This window comes from Ailuropoda melanoleuca, chromosome 9 (genome assembly GCF_002007445.2).
Source record: "Ailuropoda melanoleuca isolate Jingjing chromosome 9, ASM200744v2, whole genome shotgun sequence".
Classification (NCBI taxonomy): Eukaryota; Metazoa; Chordata; class Mammalia; order Carnivora; family Ursidae; genus Ailuropoda; species Ailuropoda melanoleuca.
Window position 1 is genome coordinate 45,858,563 of NC_048226.1, and position 18,468 is coordinate 45,877,030.

Consider the following 18,468-nt stretch of genomic DNA (forward strand, 5'->3'; position numbering starts at 1 on the left):
ACAGGAAACTAACGTGTTTAAAAATCAGCAGTGAGGTGACTTTAATGCACTGGTAGGATATATTATGTCCTGCCACCCATACCAAAATTGGGTTTTAAGCTAGGTAAAAGTATTGTATTCATATCATTTAAATAAATTAATGATTTCATATAAACTCCTCATTTGAAAGTCAGGCTGCAGTCTATTTCCTTCACAGAAATGCTAGACACTGGTCTTTGTGAGGGAGCAGGGAGAAGCAGCAGCAGTGTAAACTGTGCTGAAGAGGTTCTGACTCCTGTTTCATAAAGAGCTAGACCGCCACCGCTGCGTGGGCACAGCCTCTTTACTTGCACAATCCCCAGTAAACATTCACAGAGTTAACTGCCAACCATGGGAACCTGCAGGTAACGCTAAGTACCACTCCGGCAGGTGCGAGCTGGACCCAGGTTGTATAAAGATGATCATTACAAAGCATCCTCATGCGTCACAGGGCTGTGAAGCCAACACGGTCAACACAGAATCCGTTTCTAGGGCTTTTCGGTAAAGTAAAGGAAATTTCTGTATTTATCAGTGATAAATATAACAAGGCTAATTGATTATATATACGTACATAACAACTACTGTGGATTCCTATTAGATGCAAAGTGAAAGAAAAATGCCACAACTAGTTTTCAAGGAGCTCCATGTTGCTAACACTCAAGGAAACAGCTTTGGAGATGTTAGAACAGTCCCTGGAACACAGTTGCCACTCAATAAATATCTGTTCAAACAACGAACTCATTAATTAATCAACCAAGGCTCCTTGAGGAAATGGCTGGTGCCAGAGCCGGGACAAGGAATGTACGAGATGACCTTGGAGCATCTTACTGTGCCAGAAAGTAAGCAGTGCCCAAGAACAATGAAAACAGGAGGACGACACTGGAGTCCACTGGAAAGGTTCATACCCCTGGGGAAGTCTGTGACAAGTTGGGAATCAAAACAAATAATGATAGATTATAACCTGTAAGTAAAACAGGAATCCAACAGTCTATAGTGATAGAAATAAATGACCAAACAAAAAAAATGAGGGGAAAGAGAAAATTCTAGGGTAGAATGCTAACTAATAAATCTAAAAAAAAACAAAAAACAAAAACCCAACTGGAATCAAAATATCACTCTTTAAGAGAGAATAAATTTCTGTTGTTTTAAGCCAAATCAATCAATCAATCAATCAATCACCCTGCGGCACTCTTCAGAATATTAATTGATTAAGTAAAGAATCATTAATAGATGCCAAATCTGGTAGGTGAAAGTAAGTTTGATGAGGAACAGAATGTTTATCTAGTCCCAAAGTTTCTCCTCAGAAAATACTTATTAGTTTCTTATTATTTAATAAGAAAACATACTTACCAATTAACTTTACAGTAGAGAAGCCTGGCAAACACACTCTTCACCGAGTGACAAAAGTCATCACTAATGGGACAAATCAGTATCGGGTGTATCCAGATATGTAACACTGAGCTAAGCCCAGGCCACTGGGACATTCATGCTAAAGATGCATAAAATCACGAGGAAACACCAGATAAACTCAACTGAGGGGCATTCTACAAATGATGTGCTTGTACTATCCGAAAATGGCATGGTCATAAAAGACAAGAACTCTGAGGAACTATTCCAGATTGAAGTAGAATGAAAAGAAATGAAAAATACATGATCCCGATTAGATCCTGGACCTACAAAGGATATTACTGGGACAATCAATGAAAGAAGAATGGAGTCTTTGCATTATATGATTATACCAAATCAATGTTAAGTTCCTAACAGGAGAATGGCCACGTATTTGAGAACACCACACTGAAGTACTAGGGAGAACGGGGCCACATGTCCACAACAACTTACTCTCAAATGGTTCAGAAATGTTAACAGTTGGGAGTGCCTGGGTGGCTCCGTCATTAAGCATCTGCCTTAGGCTCGGCGCAGGTCATTATCCCAGGATCCTGGGATCGAGCCCCACACCGGGCTCCCTGTTCGGTGGAGAGCCTGCTTCTCCCTCTCCCTCTGCTTCCTCTGCTTGTGCGTGGCCTCTCTCTCTCTTTCTCTCTTTCTCTCTCTCTCTCTCTCTCTCTCGCTGTCAAATAAATAAATAAATAAATAAATAAAATCTTAAAAAAAAAAAAGGAAACGNCCTCTGCTCCCTCTGCTTGTGCGTGGCCTCTCTCTCTCTTTCTCTCTTTCTCTCTCTCTCTCTCTCTCTCTCTCGCTGTCAAATAAATAAATAAATAAATAAATAAATAAAATCTTAAAAAAAAAAAGGAAACTTTAACAGTTGGGGGATCTGGGTGAAGGGTAAATAACAGATGCTCTATGTACTCTTGCTACAAATTTTACATATATATGAAATTATTTCCAAAAAAGTTTTAAAAAATAAAAGGGGGGAGGAAGTAAAACAGTTCTATGTTATAGTCTTAGCCATGCTGTAAATGAATTTAACTCCTCTCTGGGGTGTAATTAGTATCTCTTTTTGATGTGAAGTCAGGACTGAACTCCCCCCTCCCTGCAATGCAGGCGAAATGGATTGTCTTTTCAATAAATGGTGCTGAGTTAACTGAACCTCTATATATTAAAAAGAAGAAGAAAAATCATGAACCCTACCTCACATCATACATAAACCTCAGTTCCTGACAGACTCTAGATCCAAATTTTAAAAATAAAATAATAAAGCTTTTAAAATTTTATAAGATTATTTTCATAACTTGGTAGCAGACAGAGATGGCTTAGATAAGATACTAACCGTAAGGGAAAAGACTAATAAATCTGACTTAAATAAAGAATTAAAATAAAGAATTTCTGTTCATCAAAAAATATACCATTATAGGGGCGCCTTGGTGGCACAGCGGTTGGGCATCTGCCTTCGGCTCAGGGCGTGATCCCGGCGTTGTGGGATCGAGCCCCACATCAGGCTCCTCTGCTATGAGCCTGCTTCTTCCTCTCCCCACTCCCCCTGCTTGTGTTCCCTCTCTCACTGGCTATCTCTATCTCTGTCGAATAAATAAATAAAATCTTTAAAAAAATATATATATATACCATTATAGAAAGATAGGCAACACACATATCTAACAAAAGATGTGAATCCAGAATATGTAAGAATCCTAAAGTCAATAAAAAATAGAAAAACCTAAAAAACAGATGATGCAGGTTTTTTTAAATGGGTAAATTATTTCAACTGGCACTCTACAACAGAGATCTCAATGCCAACAGCCATATGAAACAGTGCTCACCATCATTAGTTATTAAGGAGATGAAAATTAAAACTACACTGAATTACTACCATACCCCCAGAAGAATAACTAAAATTTTTAAAGCTTAAGAGACCATATGTTGATAAGAATGTAGAGAGCTCTCACATATTACTAGTAGGAAGGGAATATTATACTTTGACATAATGTATTATGTATGCATTTATTATATGTGTATTTTTTTCAAGTATGAACTTGGAAAAGGGCAAACTTTTTTTTTGAGACCCAGTATTCCTTAAATTGGGGGAGGGCAAAAAGAGAGGGGGTTTTGCTATGTTGCCCACACTGGAGTGCAGTGGCTATTCACAAGCAAAATCCCACTACTCTGATCTGCTGCTTCCAACCTGGGCTGCTTCACCCCACCTTAGGCAACCTGGTGATCCCCAGCTCCCAGGAGGTCACTATATCAACGCCAAACAGTACAGACACTTGATCAGCACAGCGCACTACAGCCCAGAACTTCTGGGCTCAACTGATCTTCCTGCCTCAGCCTCCCAAGTAGCTTTGACTACATGTCACCTACATGTCTCATGTATGTTTGGGGTTTTTCGGGCTTGGTTTTGTTTTTTTTGTCATCCTGACCCTTTTGTTGTTGAAATTAAAAAATAAAAGATACTTTAACACAACGGTGAACATATAGGGCAAAAGCAAATACTAAAATTTAATGTTGAATTAAGTAGTAAGCTGAATGTTTGGGCCTCCAAATTGGGTAACCCAAAACCACTTAAAAATGGGTATGTTCACAGTTTACAGCAATTGGCCTATAGGTAAGAGAACGGTCAAAGTTTTTCCAGCTGAACTTTCAAGGAAATTCTCTCTTCAAAGACATACTCTAATTGTTGCTCTAATTCACTATTCAATCTGGCCAAAACTATGATAGTTTCCTTACTGTGTCTAACTGATGCCTCAATAGCTTTCTTATCTTTCCCAAAAGGTCTAGGAATAAAAGATTGTGATGTAAGAACAGCAGCTATGATACCTGTCTTTTATGTACTCTCACTGACTTCTGGTCTCAATTCTTACTCTGATTTGAATGAACACATGCATTACCCATGACCCAACAATTCCAATACTGGGTACAACCCAACAAAAATGTATACAAGAATGTTCACAGCAGTTTTATTTCTAAGAGCCCGAAACTGGAAACAATCTAAACATCCATCAATAGCACAATGAATAAATAAATTACAGTATATTCATGCAGCAATGACATACTATACAGTAATAAAATACTATACTGTTAAAAATAACATGGATGAATCTCACAGATGTAACAATGAGAAAAAACAAGCTATCACAAAAGAGTACAGTGCGTGATTCTAACAAGCAGGCACAATGAATTTAAGACAGACAAGCAGAAGAGTGGCTTCCTTTGGAGTTGTTTGACCACTAGAAGGGGCCATGAGGCAGGCTTCTGGGTCACTGGTAAAGCTTGTGGTACTGGTAAAGTGTTCAAAGTGCAAAACCCATCAAGGCTCTACAATTATAACCTGTGCACTTGCCAGTATGCATTATACTCTATTTTAAAACTTTACCTTCAAAAAGCTACTCATTCTCTCAGCTTACTGCAACACTCAAAAGCGCAAACTCATCTCCACTGGCCCTTTGGACTCTCCTGTTTTCTTCCCCTGACTCCCTTGCTGGTTTAGCTCCCATTACAATCCTCTAAAGTGGACCTGATGCAGAGATGGGCACACACCTCTCCCGCTTCACACCCTATGCTCCCAACAGCTTGCTTTCTAACATGGCTTCAACCACTGGATCAGCACCACTGGTCCTTCTGTTCCATTCCCACTGCCATTCCCAATACCATCGTACAGCAGAGGGAATGTAGTACTCGATGCATAGGAGTTTCTTTTCTTTTCTTCACCCATAAACTATGGCAATGGTTTCCTAACTGATCTTGCTTTTAGTATTTTCCACCTTCAATCCACATATCAAACTGACTTCCTAAAATGATGTTTTAAACACATCACCCACTAGCTTGTAAACACTAATCACCTAAAGTACAGATAAAATCTGATCTCCCAAACCTGGCATTCAAGTCCATCACAATTTCTCCAGTCTTATCTCTTCCTACTCACTTACCTGCTCTAATTAAAAATCACTCCCCCAAAATTTTTTTTACCAAAACTATTGTCCACAGTGCTATTTCCAATGTCTTTCCTCACTGTACTCCCTCTGCCTAAAATATTCTTTCCTCACCTCTATACCTGCCTACTCTCCATTCGAGGACTCTCCATTCAAGGACCTGCCTACTCTCCACTCAAGAATATTCTTTCCTCACCTCTATATCTCTCCATTCTTCCCTCAACTACTCCCATCCATGTTTATCATTACTTATAATACTGACAAGTGTTGTTATTCACTTGGTTCTTACTCTTACCATTAAATTATGTGCTTTATGTATAGAACTGTAAAATTTTCACAGAAAAGGACAATGTTTTATATCTCTTAAATATATAAAAGCAAGTGCTTAACACACAGAGGCAGTGGTGTGGTACTAATGATCAATCAGTAATCTAAAGGGATTTTTAAAAATTATAAAAGAAGACAGCTTCTTACCAACTTCAAATGACTAGAACAGGTGAATTTCTTTATTATAATAATATTTTGCTTATTTAAGCCTACCTAATAAATATTAGAATCAGTTGAGCAGAAGCAAAAGGAGGAGTAATAGGAAACTCATGCAGTTTTGGAAAGAGAAGTCTTTGAGAGAACAGACTATGCCTTAGCACAGCCACATGAGAAAGAAGGAAGCATCAGATTATGAGCATGAGAACGTGGACTCTAATTAAATAGATTACAGAGTCATTTGTGGCATGAAAAAGTCTTTTTTTTTACTCCATCACAAAAATACCTAAAGAAATATTTGTCAGAAGATAACCTCTTAAATTAATAAATTAATGAGTAAATGGATGTAGGGCTGGTACTAAACTCATGGAACTTTATTAACTTGATGTTATCCATTCATGCATTATGTCCAATACAGGTTTGCTTCTTCCGAATAGATAACTGGACACACAATGTTGTTGCTATTATATACAACTGGAACCAGCTCTTTACAATTATTCTTAGGAGATAAAAACTGGAAAACTTGTTTACTTAGTATATTACACACAGGTTTTTTTTTTTTTGGATTTGTGAGTTTCTTAATAAACTTCACATATGTATTCTAAATTTGAATGATTCTATTAACCATTTCTACACGAACAAACGAAATAAGATGCTTAGGCCTAACTGTATAATTTTTTATTAAGCTAAAATAAAGAATAACTATTTTTAATTATTAAACTGTGTACTTTTATATATTACATAAAAAGAGAAATTGATCATTTCTATCTTTATCAAAAACTCAGTCATTGCAGCATTATTTACAACAGCCAAATTATGGAAGCAGCCCAAGTGTCCACCCATAGATGAATGGATAAAGAAGAGGTGGGGGATATATATATATAGATAGATAGATAGATAGATAGATAGATAGATAGATATTTATTTATTTATTTAGGAATATTACTCAGCCATAAAAAAGAATGAACTCTTGCCATTTGCAATGACATGGATGGATCTAGAGAGTATTACGCTAAGTGAGTAAGTCAGTCAGAGAAAGACAAATACGGTATGATTTCACTCATATGTGGAATATAAGGAACAAAACAAATGAACAAAGGGGAAAAGAGAGAGAGAGAGAGACCGAGAGAGAGACAAACCAAGAATAGATTCTTAACTGTAGAGAACAAACTGATGGTTACCAGAGGGGAGATGAGTACGGAGATAGGGGAAATAGGTGATGGGAATTAAAGGGTACACTTATCAGGACAAGCACTGAGTAAAGTGTAGACTTTTTGAATCAGTATATTGTACACCTGAAACTAATATAACACTGTGTGTTAACTATACTGGAATTTAAAATAAAAAACTAAAAAAAACTAAAACAAAAACTCAGTCATACTTTCTGTTCTTTGTATCCCAATGTGTTTTCATCAACATTTAAAAAGTAAATAATGCATCTTTAGAGTATCCACAAAGGAAATTTTTAAAATAATTATAATTACCTTCCTCATTCTCTCACCTTCAAATATCATTCAGTTGTTTTTCTGTGTGCTACTAATACTTGCTGAATATACAAATGGCCTGCTATAAAGAAAAGTACAGAGAACAGTACATATAGAACACAGCAACACAACAGAAGGAAACAAGTCAATGCCATACCTGGGTTATTATTAACATTACTTTTGGGTGGTTTCTGAACTGGTTTGGGAAGTGTAGATTCAGTCAAAGCTTTATTAGCAACAGCTTGTTGGGCCTTCTTTATACTGCTCCCTTCGGATTCCCATGTCTGCTCACCAAGACTCAGTTGCACTGAGAACATCTTCAAAAAATATAAAGAGACAAAGAAAACATTAAATTCTTCAGGAAGTAAAATATGCTGTCTGAGAGAAAAACAGATATACCATAGAATCAAACAGATATTCCATAGAATCAAAATTATTGTATGACCATACAAATTATTTGCGCAAAAATCTTATTCCACCTACTGCAATCATTTTAAGAGATTGTACCAGATCCTGTTCTACTCATTCAAAGGTTTAGCAGCAGCTCTAAGTGAACATTCTGGGGGAAATAAAGCAAGAAGAAATCACTTCCCTAAATAGAGTCATATTGTCAATGTCATTCAAATAGTCCTCATAAAAGCAGAATAAGTACAAAGAAGAGAAACTAAGAGAATCCACAAGGCCCTGTCCCTGTAACAGTTATAAAATCTAATTCCTTGAATGTCATACTTAGTACAATCTCGTCAAAGAGTCAGGCAATGCCACTAAATATTATGTCACCAGAAAACTCTCAATCCTCCACAATCAACATTTAACCAGTCACCAAATTCTGTTAATTTTAACTTCATAAAGATTTCTCAAATCTCTCTCTCTTAAAAACAAACAAAACAAACAAAAAAACAAACAAACAAAAAAAAAACCCTTCAAATCCAATTGTATAACCCCAACCAACTCCAGGTTAAAACCTTTCAATGTTCCCATTGTGGTGTGGCACAAAAGTTCTACCTGTCCATCTTCATTTTATAATCACCCTTTCCCTTGTCAACTGAACACTCCATTCACACCATTATTTCCATGTGAGCTCAAAACCTATGTTCACCTCCTAAACTGAGGATCAAGTCATAGAATACACACAATCTGCTGTTTTCCATAGACAGCTTCCTACTTTGTAGGAATACAAAATATTAACCACAAGATACTTTTAATTAAAAAGAAATAAATGTGGGGCGCCTGGGTGACACAGCGGTTAAGCGTCTGCCTTCGGCTCAGGGCGTGATCCTGGCGTTATGGGATCGAGCCCCACATCAGGCTCCTCCGCTGTGAGCCTGCTTCTTCCTCTCCTTCTCTCCCTGCTTGTGTTCCCTCTCTCGCTGGCTGTCTCTATCTCTGTCAAATAAATAAATAAAAAATCTTTAAAAAAAAAGAAAAAGAAAAAGAAATAAATGTATATTTGCAGGAAGGAGATCAGGTGGAAAACACCTTAACCAAGTGATTAAAGTTAGCATCATCAATAATCATACAAACTAACATCGTGTACCACCTGATATGATCCAATGAGAAGCATTTAGCATTCTTGGCCAAAAATGTTTAATCTGAATCTAATCATAGGAGGAAAACCAAACAAGCTAGATTATGGTATATTCTGTAAGACAACTGGCCTAAACTCTTCAAAAATGTCAATGTTAGGAAAGGAAAAAGCACAACAAAAGAATATACCATAATCGAGATTTGTCTGCTTTTCCCCCCTATGATTAATCCACATGATTTAACCTTTGCTGCCTCCTCATCTTCTAGATGTCACCATTTGCCTAGGCTCACAAGCCAGACACCTTTAATTGGTCTTCTTTGTCTCCATTTCTCTCTCCATTCTCACCTGCATCCAATTATCAAGCTACTGACTCAACTTCGAAAATATTTTTCAGATCTGGCCTCCTCTCTTTATGTTCTTTGCCAATGTCTTAGCAAGGAATATCATCCTCTCTCCCCTAAACTACTATAAGACCATCCTAACATCATTCCCTTAACATAAAACTTTCCTGTTCAAACTGTCCTTCTTACCACCAACAACATGAAAATTCTGTAAAATACAAATGTATCCAAGTCAATCCTCTGCTTTTCTGAAACTTCTCTACAGGATCCCACTAGCTTATTGTACACCTAAAACTAATACAGTGTTATATGTCAATTATATCTCAATAAAACTGGAGGAAATAAAAAGAGCCCCACTACAATAAAAATTTAATAATTTCAATAAGGAATGCCGGGACACATTGTTTATGAGTTTAAGTGGTAGCTTTACCATTTTACTGTGTGCAAAGTTAGGACAGTTACCTAGTCTTTCTCTCAGTTTCCTTATTTCTTTAATAAACCAGGACTAAAAAGAACACATAGGATTGTTGTGAAAATTAACATAACAAAATGATGTAAATGCCCCCATCTGAAAGGTAGAGATTGTCAAACTTGATTAAAAAAAAAAAAAAAAGCAAATTCTGGGGTGCCTGGGTGACTCAGTCTGTTAAGCATCTGTCTTCAGTTCAGATCATGATTGGGGATCCTAGGATGGAGCCCTGCATTGGGCTCCCAGCTCAGCAGGGAGTCTGCTTCTCCCTCCCCCACTGCCCATCTGCCTGTGTGCTCTCGCACGCGCGCTCTCTCTCTCACTCAAATAAATAATATCTTTTAAAAAAAGCAAAATCCAACTACACACTACCTACAAGTAATGCACTTCAACTACAAAGACAATAGAAAAATAGTGTATCATGCTAACATAAATGGTTGAAAAGTCAGAATGGCTATATTGATATCAAACAAAGTAGATTTCACAGTAAAGATTAATACCAATGATAACAAAGGTCATTTCACAAGGATAAAGGGGCCAATTAATGAAGAAGACTTAACAATCCAGAACATTTAGTCAACTAACAACACAGCTTCAAAATATATGAAGTTAAAACTAATGGAACTACAAAGAGAAGTAAAAAAAATCCACAACTTACAATCATAAATACAATGCCCCACTTAATAGGTGCTATAACAATTAATAATCAATCATAAAGAATATAGTACACATGAACATACTATAAACCAACAAAACCTGACTGCCATTTTTAGAACTCTCTACCCAAAAAGAGCAGAAAATACATTTGTTTTCAATTTCTCACAAAACATTCACCAAGGAAGAAGATATTCTAGACCATAAAACAAGTCTCAATAAATTCAAAGGATTCAATGATGCAAAGTATATTCTCTGATATTAATGGAATTGAGTTAGAAACTAATAACAGAAAAATCTCTGGAAAAATCTCCAAACACTTAGAAGCTAAATAATACATTTCTAAATAACCCAGGGGTAAAAGATTAAATCAAAATGGAAATTAGAAGGTATTTTAAACTGATAAAATGAAAACACTACATCTTAGAAGATAACACTAAAACAGTACTAAGAGGAAATCTCTAGCACTAAATGCCTATTCTAGAAAAATAAGATTTCAAATAAGTTAGCTTTAGCTTTGATCTTAAGAAACTAGAAAAAGAAGAGCAAATCAAATCTGAAGTTACAGGGGCTCAGTCAGTTAAGGATCTGACGACTCTTAATTTTAGCCCAGGTCATGATCTCAGGGTTGTGGGATTAAGCCCCACGCTAGGCTCTGTGCTCCATAGGGAGTCTGCTTGGATTCCCTCTCTGCCCCCACCCCTCAACACACGCATGTGCACTCTCTCTCTTTAATAAATAAATAAATCTTAACAAAAAAGAATAGGAAGTTAACAGAAAAAAAGTAATAAAGATAAAAGCAAACATTAATGAAACAGAAAATAAAATCAATAAAATCAAGAGCTGATTCTTTCAAGAGATCAATAAAATTGGTAAACCTACAGCCAGACTAATCTTGGGGGTAAAAAGTCATAAATTACTAGTGTCAGGAAATGAGAGAAGTGACATCACTCCAGATTCCTAAAGTATTAAAAAGATAACAAGGGAGTATTTTTAATGACTTCATACCAATAAACTCAACAACTTAAATTCTGTGAAAGACACAATTACTAAAGCTCATTCAAGAAGAAATAAGTAACCTGAATAGTCCTATATATGTTAAAGAAATTGACTCTGTAGTTTAAAGTCTTTGCACAAAGAAAACTCCAGGCCCAGATGGTTTCAATGATAAATTCTATTGAATATTTAAGGAAGAAATAATACCAGCTCACACAAACTCTTCCCAAAAAAAAAGAGTAAGATATTATTAGGGAAAACAATATAAATCAAAACTACAGACCAATATCTCTGATAAAGATAGATGTAAAAATCCTTCACAAAATATTAAACAAAGAATCCAAACTGGCACAAAAGAGCACAGAGTTCTTCAAACAGTTAAAAATAGAACTACACTATGATCCATTTTGTATTTACCCGAAGAATACAAAAATACTAATTCAAAAGGATACATGTACCCCAGTGTTCACAGCAGCATTATATACAATAGCCAAATTATGGAAGCAACCAAAAGTGTCCGTTAACTGATGAATGGAGAAAGAAGATGTGGTATAAAGGGAAGACCCATAAGACTAGCAGGCAGATCTCTCCACAGAAACTTGACAAGCTAGAAGAGAGTGGCATGATATATTCAACATGCTAAATGGAAAAAATCTGCAGCCAAGAATACTCTGTCCAACAAGGCTATCATCTGGAATAGAAGGAGAGATAGTTTCCCAGACCAGCAAAAACTAAAGGAGCTCATGACCAGTAAACCAGCCCTGCAAGCAATATTAAAGGGAACTCTTTGAGAGGAAATGAAAGACCGAAAGTGATAAAGACAAGAAAGAAACAGAAAATCTGCAGGAACGATGACAAAACAAGTAATAAAATGGCACTAAAGGGGTGCATGGGTGGTTCAGTCGGTTAAGTGTCTGTCTTCAGCTCGGATCGTGATCCCAGAGTCCTGGGATCAACCCCACATCAGGTTCTCTGCTCAGCGGGGAACTTGATTCTCCCTCTCCCTCTGCCAGCCATGCCCCCTACTTGTGCTCTGTAAAATAAATAAATAAATAAAATCTTTTTTAAAAAATAGTACTAAATACATATCTATCAATAATTACTCTTAAGGTAAATGGACTAAATACTCCAATCAAAAGAGATACAGTGTCAGAATGCATAAGAAAACAACACCTATCTATATGCTGCCTACAAGACACTCATTTTAGACCTAAAAACACCTGCAGATTGAAAGTGAGGGAATGGAGAAACATTTATCATGCAAATGGTGGTCAAAAGAAAGCTGAAGTAGCAATACTTATACAAACAAGATTTTAAACCAAAGACTGTAACAAGAGATGAAGAAGGGCACTATATAATAATCTAACAATTATAAATATTTATGCCCCCAATATGGGAGTATCCAAATACATAAAACAATTAATAACAAACATTAAGGAAATCTTTGATAATAATACCGTAATGGTAGGGGATTTTAACACACACTTACAGCAAAGCATATATCATCTAAGCAGAAAATCAACAAGGAAACAGATGGACTTCACAGATATATTCAGAACATTCCATCCTAAAGAAGCAGAATATACGTTCTTTTCAAGTGCACATGGGACATTCTCCAGTATAGATAACATACTAGGTCAAAAAACAGGCCTCAACAACTACAAAAAGACTGAGAACATACCATGCATATTTTCTGACCACAAAGCTATGAAACTTAAAGTCAACCGCAAGAAAAAAATTGGAAAGACCACAAATACAAGGAGATTAAACAACATGCTTCTAAACAATGAATGCGTCAACCAGAAAATCAAAGAAGAAATAAAAGACATGGAAAATGAATGAAAATGAAAACACAATGGTCCTAAACATTCAGGATGCAGCAAAAGCAGTCCTAGGAGGGAAATATATAGCAATACAGGCCCACATCAAGAAGAAAAATCTCAAATACACAACCTAACCTTACACCTAATGAAGCTAGAAGAAGAACAACAAATGAAGCCTAAAGCCAGCAGAAAAAAAAAGAAATAATAAAGCTTAGAGCAAAAATAAATGATGTAGAAACTAAAAGAACAACAGAACACATCAATGAAACCAGGACCTGGTTCTTTGAAAAAATTAATAAAATTGATAAATCCCTAGCCAGACTCATCAAAAGAAAAAAGGACCCAAATAAATAAAATCACAAATGAAAGAAGAGAAATCACAACCAACACCACAGAAATACAATTATAAGAGAATATTATGAAAAACTATGGAACAACAAATTGGACAACCTGAAGAAATGGATAAATTCCTAAAACCATATCAACTACCAAAACAGAAGAAATAAAAAACTTGAACAGACTGATAACCAGAAAAGAGATTGAATCAGTAACCAAAAACCTCCCAACAAACAAAAGTCCAGGGCCAGATGGCTTCACAGGTGAATTCTACCAAACATTTAAAGAAGAGTTAATACCAAAAATAGAAATGGAAGGAAAACTTCCAAATTCATTCTATGAGGCCAGAACTACCCTGATACCAAAATGAGACAAAGACTCCACTAAAAAAGAGAACTCAGGCCAATATCCCTGATGAATACAGATGCAAAAATTCTCAATAAAATACTAGCAAATCAAATTCAAAAGTACATTAAAAGAATCATTCACCATATTCAAGTGGGATATAGTTCTGTTTGCAAGGTGGTTTAATATTCACAAATCATTCAGTGAAATATATACCACATCAATAAAAGAAAGGATAAGAACCATGTAATCCTTTCAATAGATGCAGAAAAAGCACTTGATAAATTACAACATCCATTCGATAAAAACACTCAACAAAGCAGGTTTTGAGGGACCATACCTCATCTCAACATCATAAAGGCATATACGAAAAACCCACAGCTAATATCATCCTCAATGGGGAAAAACTGAGAGTGTTTCCTCTATGGTCAGGAACAAGGAAGGAATGTCCACTCTCACCACTGTTATTTAACATAGTACTGGAAGTCCTAGCCACAGCAATCAGACAACAAAAAGAAATAAAAGTATGCAAATCAAGAAGAAGTCAAACTTTTACTATTTGCAGATGACATGACACTCTATATAGAAAACCCAATAGACTTCACAACAAAATTGCTAGAACTGATACACTAATTCAGTAAAGTCACAGGAATAAAGTACAGAAATCTGTTGCACCTCTATACACCAATGAAGGAGAAGCAGAAATCAAGGAAACAATCACATTTACAATTGCACCAAAAACCATAAGATACCTAACCAAAGAGATGAAAGATTTATACACTGAAAACTATAAAACACTAATGAAAGAAACTGAAGAGGACACAAAGAAATGTAAAAACATTCCATGCTCATGGACTGGAAGAACAAATACTGTTAAAATGTCTATACTATCCCAAGCAATCTACACATTTTTAATGCAATCCCTCTCAAAATACCAACAGCGTTTTTCAAAGAGCTAGAACAAACAATGCTAAAATTTGTGTGGAACCACAAAAGACCCCAAAGCCAAAGCCATCTTGGAAAAAAAAGGCAAAGTTGGAGGCATCACAATTCTAGACTGCAAGTTATATTACAAAGCTGTAGTGATCAAGACAGTATGGTACTGGCATAAAAATAGACACAGAGATCAACAGAATAGAATAGAAAACCCAGAAATGAACCCACAACCATATGGTCAATTAATCTTCAACAAAGCAGGATAGAATATCCAAGGGAAAAAAGACCATCTCTTCAACAAATGGTGTCGGAAAACAGGTCAGCAACATGCAAAAGAATGAAACTGGACCACTTTCTTACACTAAACACAAAAATAAATTCAAAATGGATGAAAGATCTAACTGTGAGATAGGAAACCATTAAAATCCTAGAGGAGAACAAGACAGTAACCTCTTTGACATCAACTGTTGCAACTTCTTTCTAGATGTATCTCCTGAGGCAAGGGAAACAAAAGCAAAAATAAACTATTGGAATTTCATCAAAATAAAAAGCTTCTGTACAGCGAAGAAAACAATCAACAAAACTAAAAGGCAACCTATGGAATGGGAGAAGATATTTGCAAATGACATATCTAATAAAGGGTTAGTATCCAATATATATAAAGAACGTATAAAACTCAATACCCAAATCAGAAGGGGGAATGAAGCATGAGAGACTATGGACTATGAGAAACAAACTGAAGACTTCAGAGGGGAGGGGGTGGGGGAATGGGATAGACTGGTGATGGGTAGTAAGGAGGGCACGTATTGCATGGTGCACTGGGTGTTATACGCAAACTAATGAAGCATCGAACTTTACATCGGAATCCGGGGATGTACTGTATGGTGATTAACATAATATAATAAAAAAAAATGGACTAATACCAAAAAAAAAACCCCTCAATACCCAAAAAATAAATAATCCAGTTAAAAATGGGCAAAAGACACAAATAGACATTTTTCCAAAGAAGACATACAGATGGCCAACAGACACATGAAAAGATGCTCATCATCACTCATCATCAGGGAAATATAAATCAAAACCACAATGAGATATCGCCTCACACCAGCCAGAATAGCTAAAACGAACATCACAGGAAACAAGGTGTTGGAGAGGATGCAGAGAAAGGGGAACCCTCTTACACTGTTGGTGGGAATGCAAACTGGTGCAACCACTCTGGAAAACAGTACAGAGGTTCCTCAAAAAGTTAAACGTATTAGTACCCTACAATCCAGCAATTGCACTACTAGGTATTTACCCAAAGGATACAAAAATACTAATTCAAAGGGATACACGCACCCCAGCATTTATAGCAGCATTATCTACAATAGCCAAATCATGGAAAGAGCCTAAATGTTCATGAATGGATAAAGATGATGTGGGAGATCTGCGCACATGTACACGTGTGTGCGCACACACGCATACAATGGAACAGTATTCAGTCATAAAAAAAAGAATGAAATCTTGCCATTTGCAATGACATGGATGGAACTAGAGAGTATAATCCTAAGTGAAGTCGGTCAGAGAAAGACAAATACTATATGATTGCAATCATGTGGAATTTTAGAAACAAAACAAATGGGGAAAAAAAGAAAGAGGGAGGCAAACCAAGAAACAGACTCTTAACTATAGAAAACAAACTGATAATTACCAGACAGGAAGTAGGTAGGGAGATGGGTAAAATGGGTGATGGGGATTAAGGAGTGCACATGTTGTGATGAGCACCAGGTGTTGTACAGGAGTCCTGAATCACTATATTGTATACCTGAAACTAATATCATATTTTATGTTAACTAACTGGGATTTAAATAAAAGCTTAAAAAATATATTAACAAATGGGATTCATCAACACAGAAATGAGCTAATATATTATAACCAAGTGTTTATCCCAGAAATGCAAGGGTGGATTCTACATTTGAGAGTCAATCAACATAATTCACAACATTGAGATTAAAAACAGAAGAACCATATATTACCATCTCAATCAATGTAGAACCACATGACAAAAATTAACATCTATTCATGTTAAAAACTCTCTTGGGGCACCTGGGTGGCTCAGTCATTAAGCATCTGCCTTCGGCTCAGGTCATGATCCCAGGGTCCTGGGATCGAGCCCTGCATCGGGCTCCCTGCTTGGCGGGAAGCCTGCTTCTCCCCCTCCCTCTCCCCCTGCTGGTGTTCCCTCTCTTGCTGTATCTCTCCGTCCAATAAATAAATAAAAACTTAAAAAAAAAAAAAACCCTCTTAGAAAATGTTAAATAGAAAGGAATTTTTTCAGTCTGATAAAGGGCATCTACAAAAAAGGTACATCTAACGTCATAATTTATGGGGGGAAATGACTGCCTATAAGATCAGGAATAAGTTGAGAGACATCTGCTCTCATCACATCTATTCAACATTGTACTATAAGTTCTAGCCAATGCAATCAGGCAAGAGAAATAAATAAAAGACATTAAGATTGGAAAGTAGGATTAAAAACTGTCTTTATGGGGTGCCTGGGTGGCGCAGTCAGTTAAGTGTCTGCCTTCAGCTAGGTCATGATCCCAGGGTCCTGTGATTGAGCCCCAACTCGGGGAGCCTGCTTCTCCCTCTCCCTGCTCATGCTCTCTCTTCGCTATCTCTGTCTCTCTCTTTCTCTCAAATAAATAAAATCTTAAAAAATAATAAAAAATTAAACTGTCTTTATTCATAAATGACATGTGGAATCCCCAAAAAAATCAAAAAAGGAATTTTTTAAAGAGCTACTAGAGCTGATAAGTGAGTTTAGCAAGACTTCAGAATACTACATCAACACATAAAAATTGGAGTATTTTTATACAATAGCAATAATCAGTAAGAACAAGAAACTGAAATTTAAAAACATGACCACTGACAATAGCATCAAAAATATGAAATACTTAGGGATAAGTCTGAAGATGTAAAATACCTGACTACTGAAAACTACAAATATTGTTGAGAGAAGTTAAATAATATCTAAATAAATGAGGGATGCTTTGTTCATGTATTGGAAGATTCAATTTTCCTACCATGTTAATTTGCCCCAAATTGAGCTATAGATTTACAGCAGTTCTATTCAAAATTCCAGCAAGGTGTCTTATAGAAAGGACAAGCTGACTTTAAATTCATATAAAAATGCAAAGGAACAATTCTGAAAAAGAAGAACAAAATTAATGGGCTACTACTGCCAGATTTCAAGAATTATAAAGCTACTGCAAACCAAACAGCACAGCATTTACATAAAGATGAGAAAATAAATCAATAAAACAGAAGACTCCAGAAATTAACACATATATGGACAGCTGATTTTTGACAAAGGTGCACAGCAACACAGTGAAGAAAGGATATCTCTTCAACAACTGGACATCCATTTGCAAAAAAATAAATAAGCCTCACTCCATATCTCACATGACATACAAAAATTAACACAAAACGGCAGTTAGATCTAAATGTAAGACCTAAATGTATCATCTAAATGTAAGACCTAAAGCAATAAAATATCTATTAAAAAAAACAGGATAAAATCTTATAATCTCGTATGAGGCAACGATTTCTTAGACATGATATCAAAAGTCTAATTATACAGGGAACAAATGGATAAATCGGAATTCATCAAAATTAACAACTACTGCTCTGTAAAGACACTGTTAAAAAAAGAAGAGGCAAGCCATAGAGTAGGAGGAAATAATTGC

General features: G+C 36.1%; 1 protein-coding gene across 4 annotated transcripts in view; it reads right to left on the reverse strand.

Annotated features, from left to right (window-relative positions):
* Nucleotides 1-18,468, reverse strand: part of STAU2 (staufen double-stranded RNA binding protein 2) — a 308,534-nt gene that overhangs the window by 257,914 nt on the left and 32,152 nt on the right. For all 4 annotated transcript variants that reach the window (XM_019807357.2, XM_034668202.1, XM_034668204.1 and 1 more), the window contains one exon: nt 7,470-7,629. In XM_019807357.2, coding sequence (XP_019662916.2) covers nt 7,470-7,629 — 160 coding nt within the window. The remainder of the gene's footprint in view (nt 1-7,469; nt 7,630-18,468) is intronic.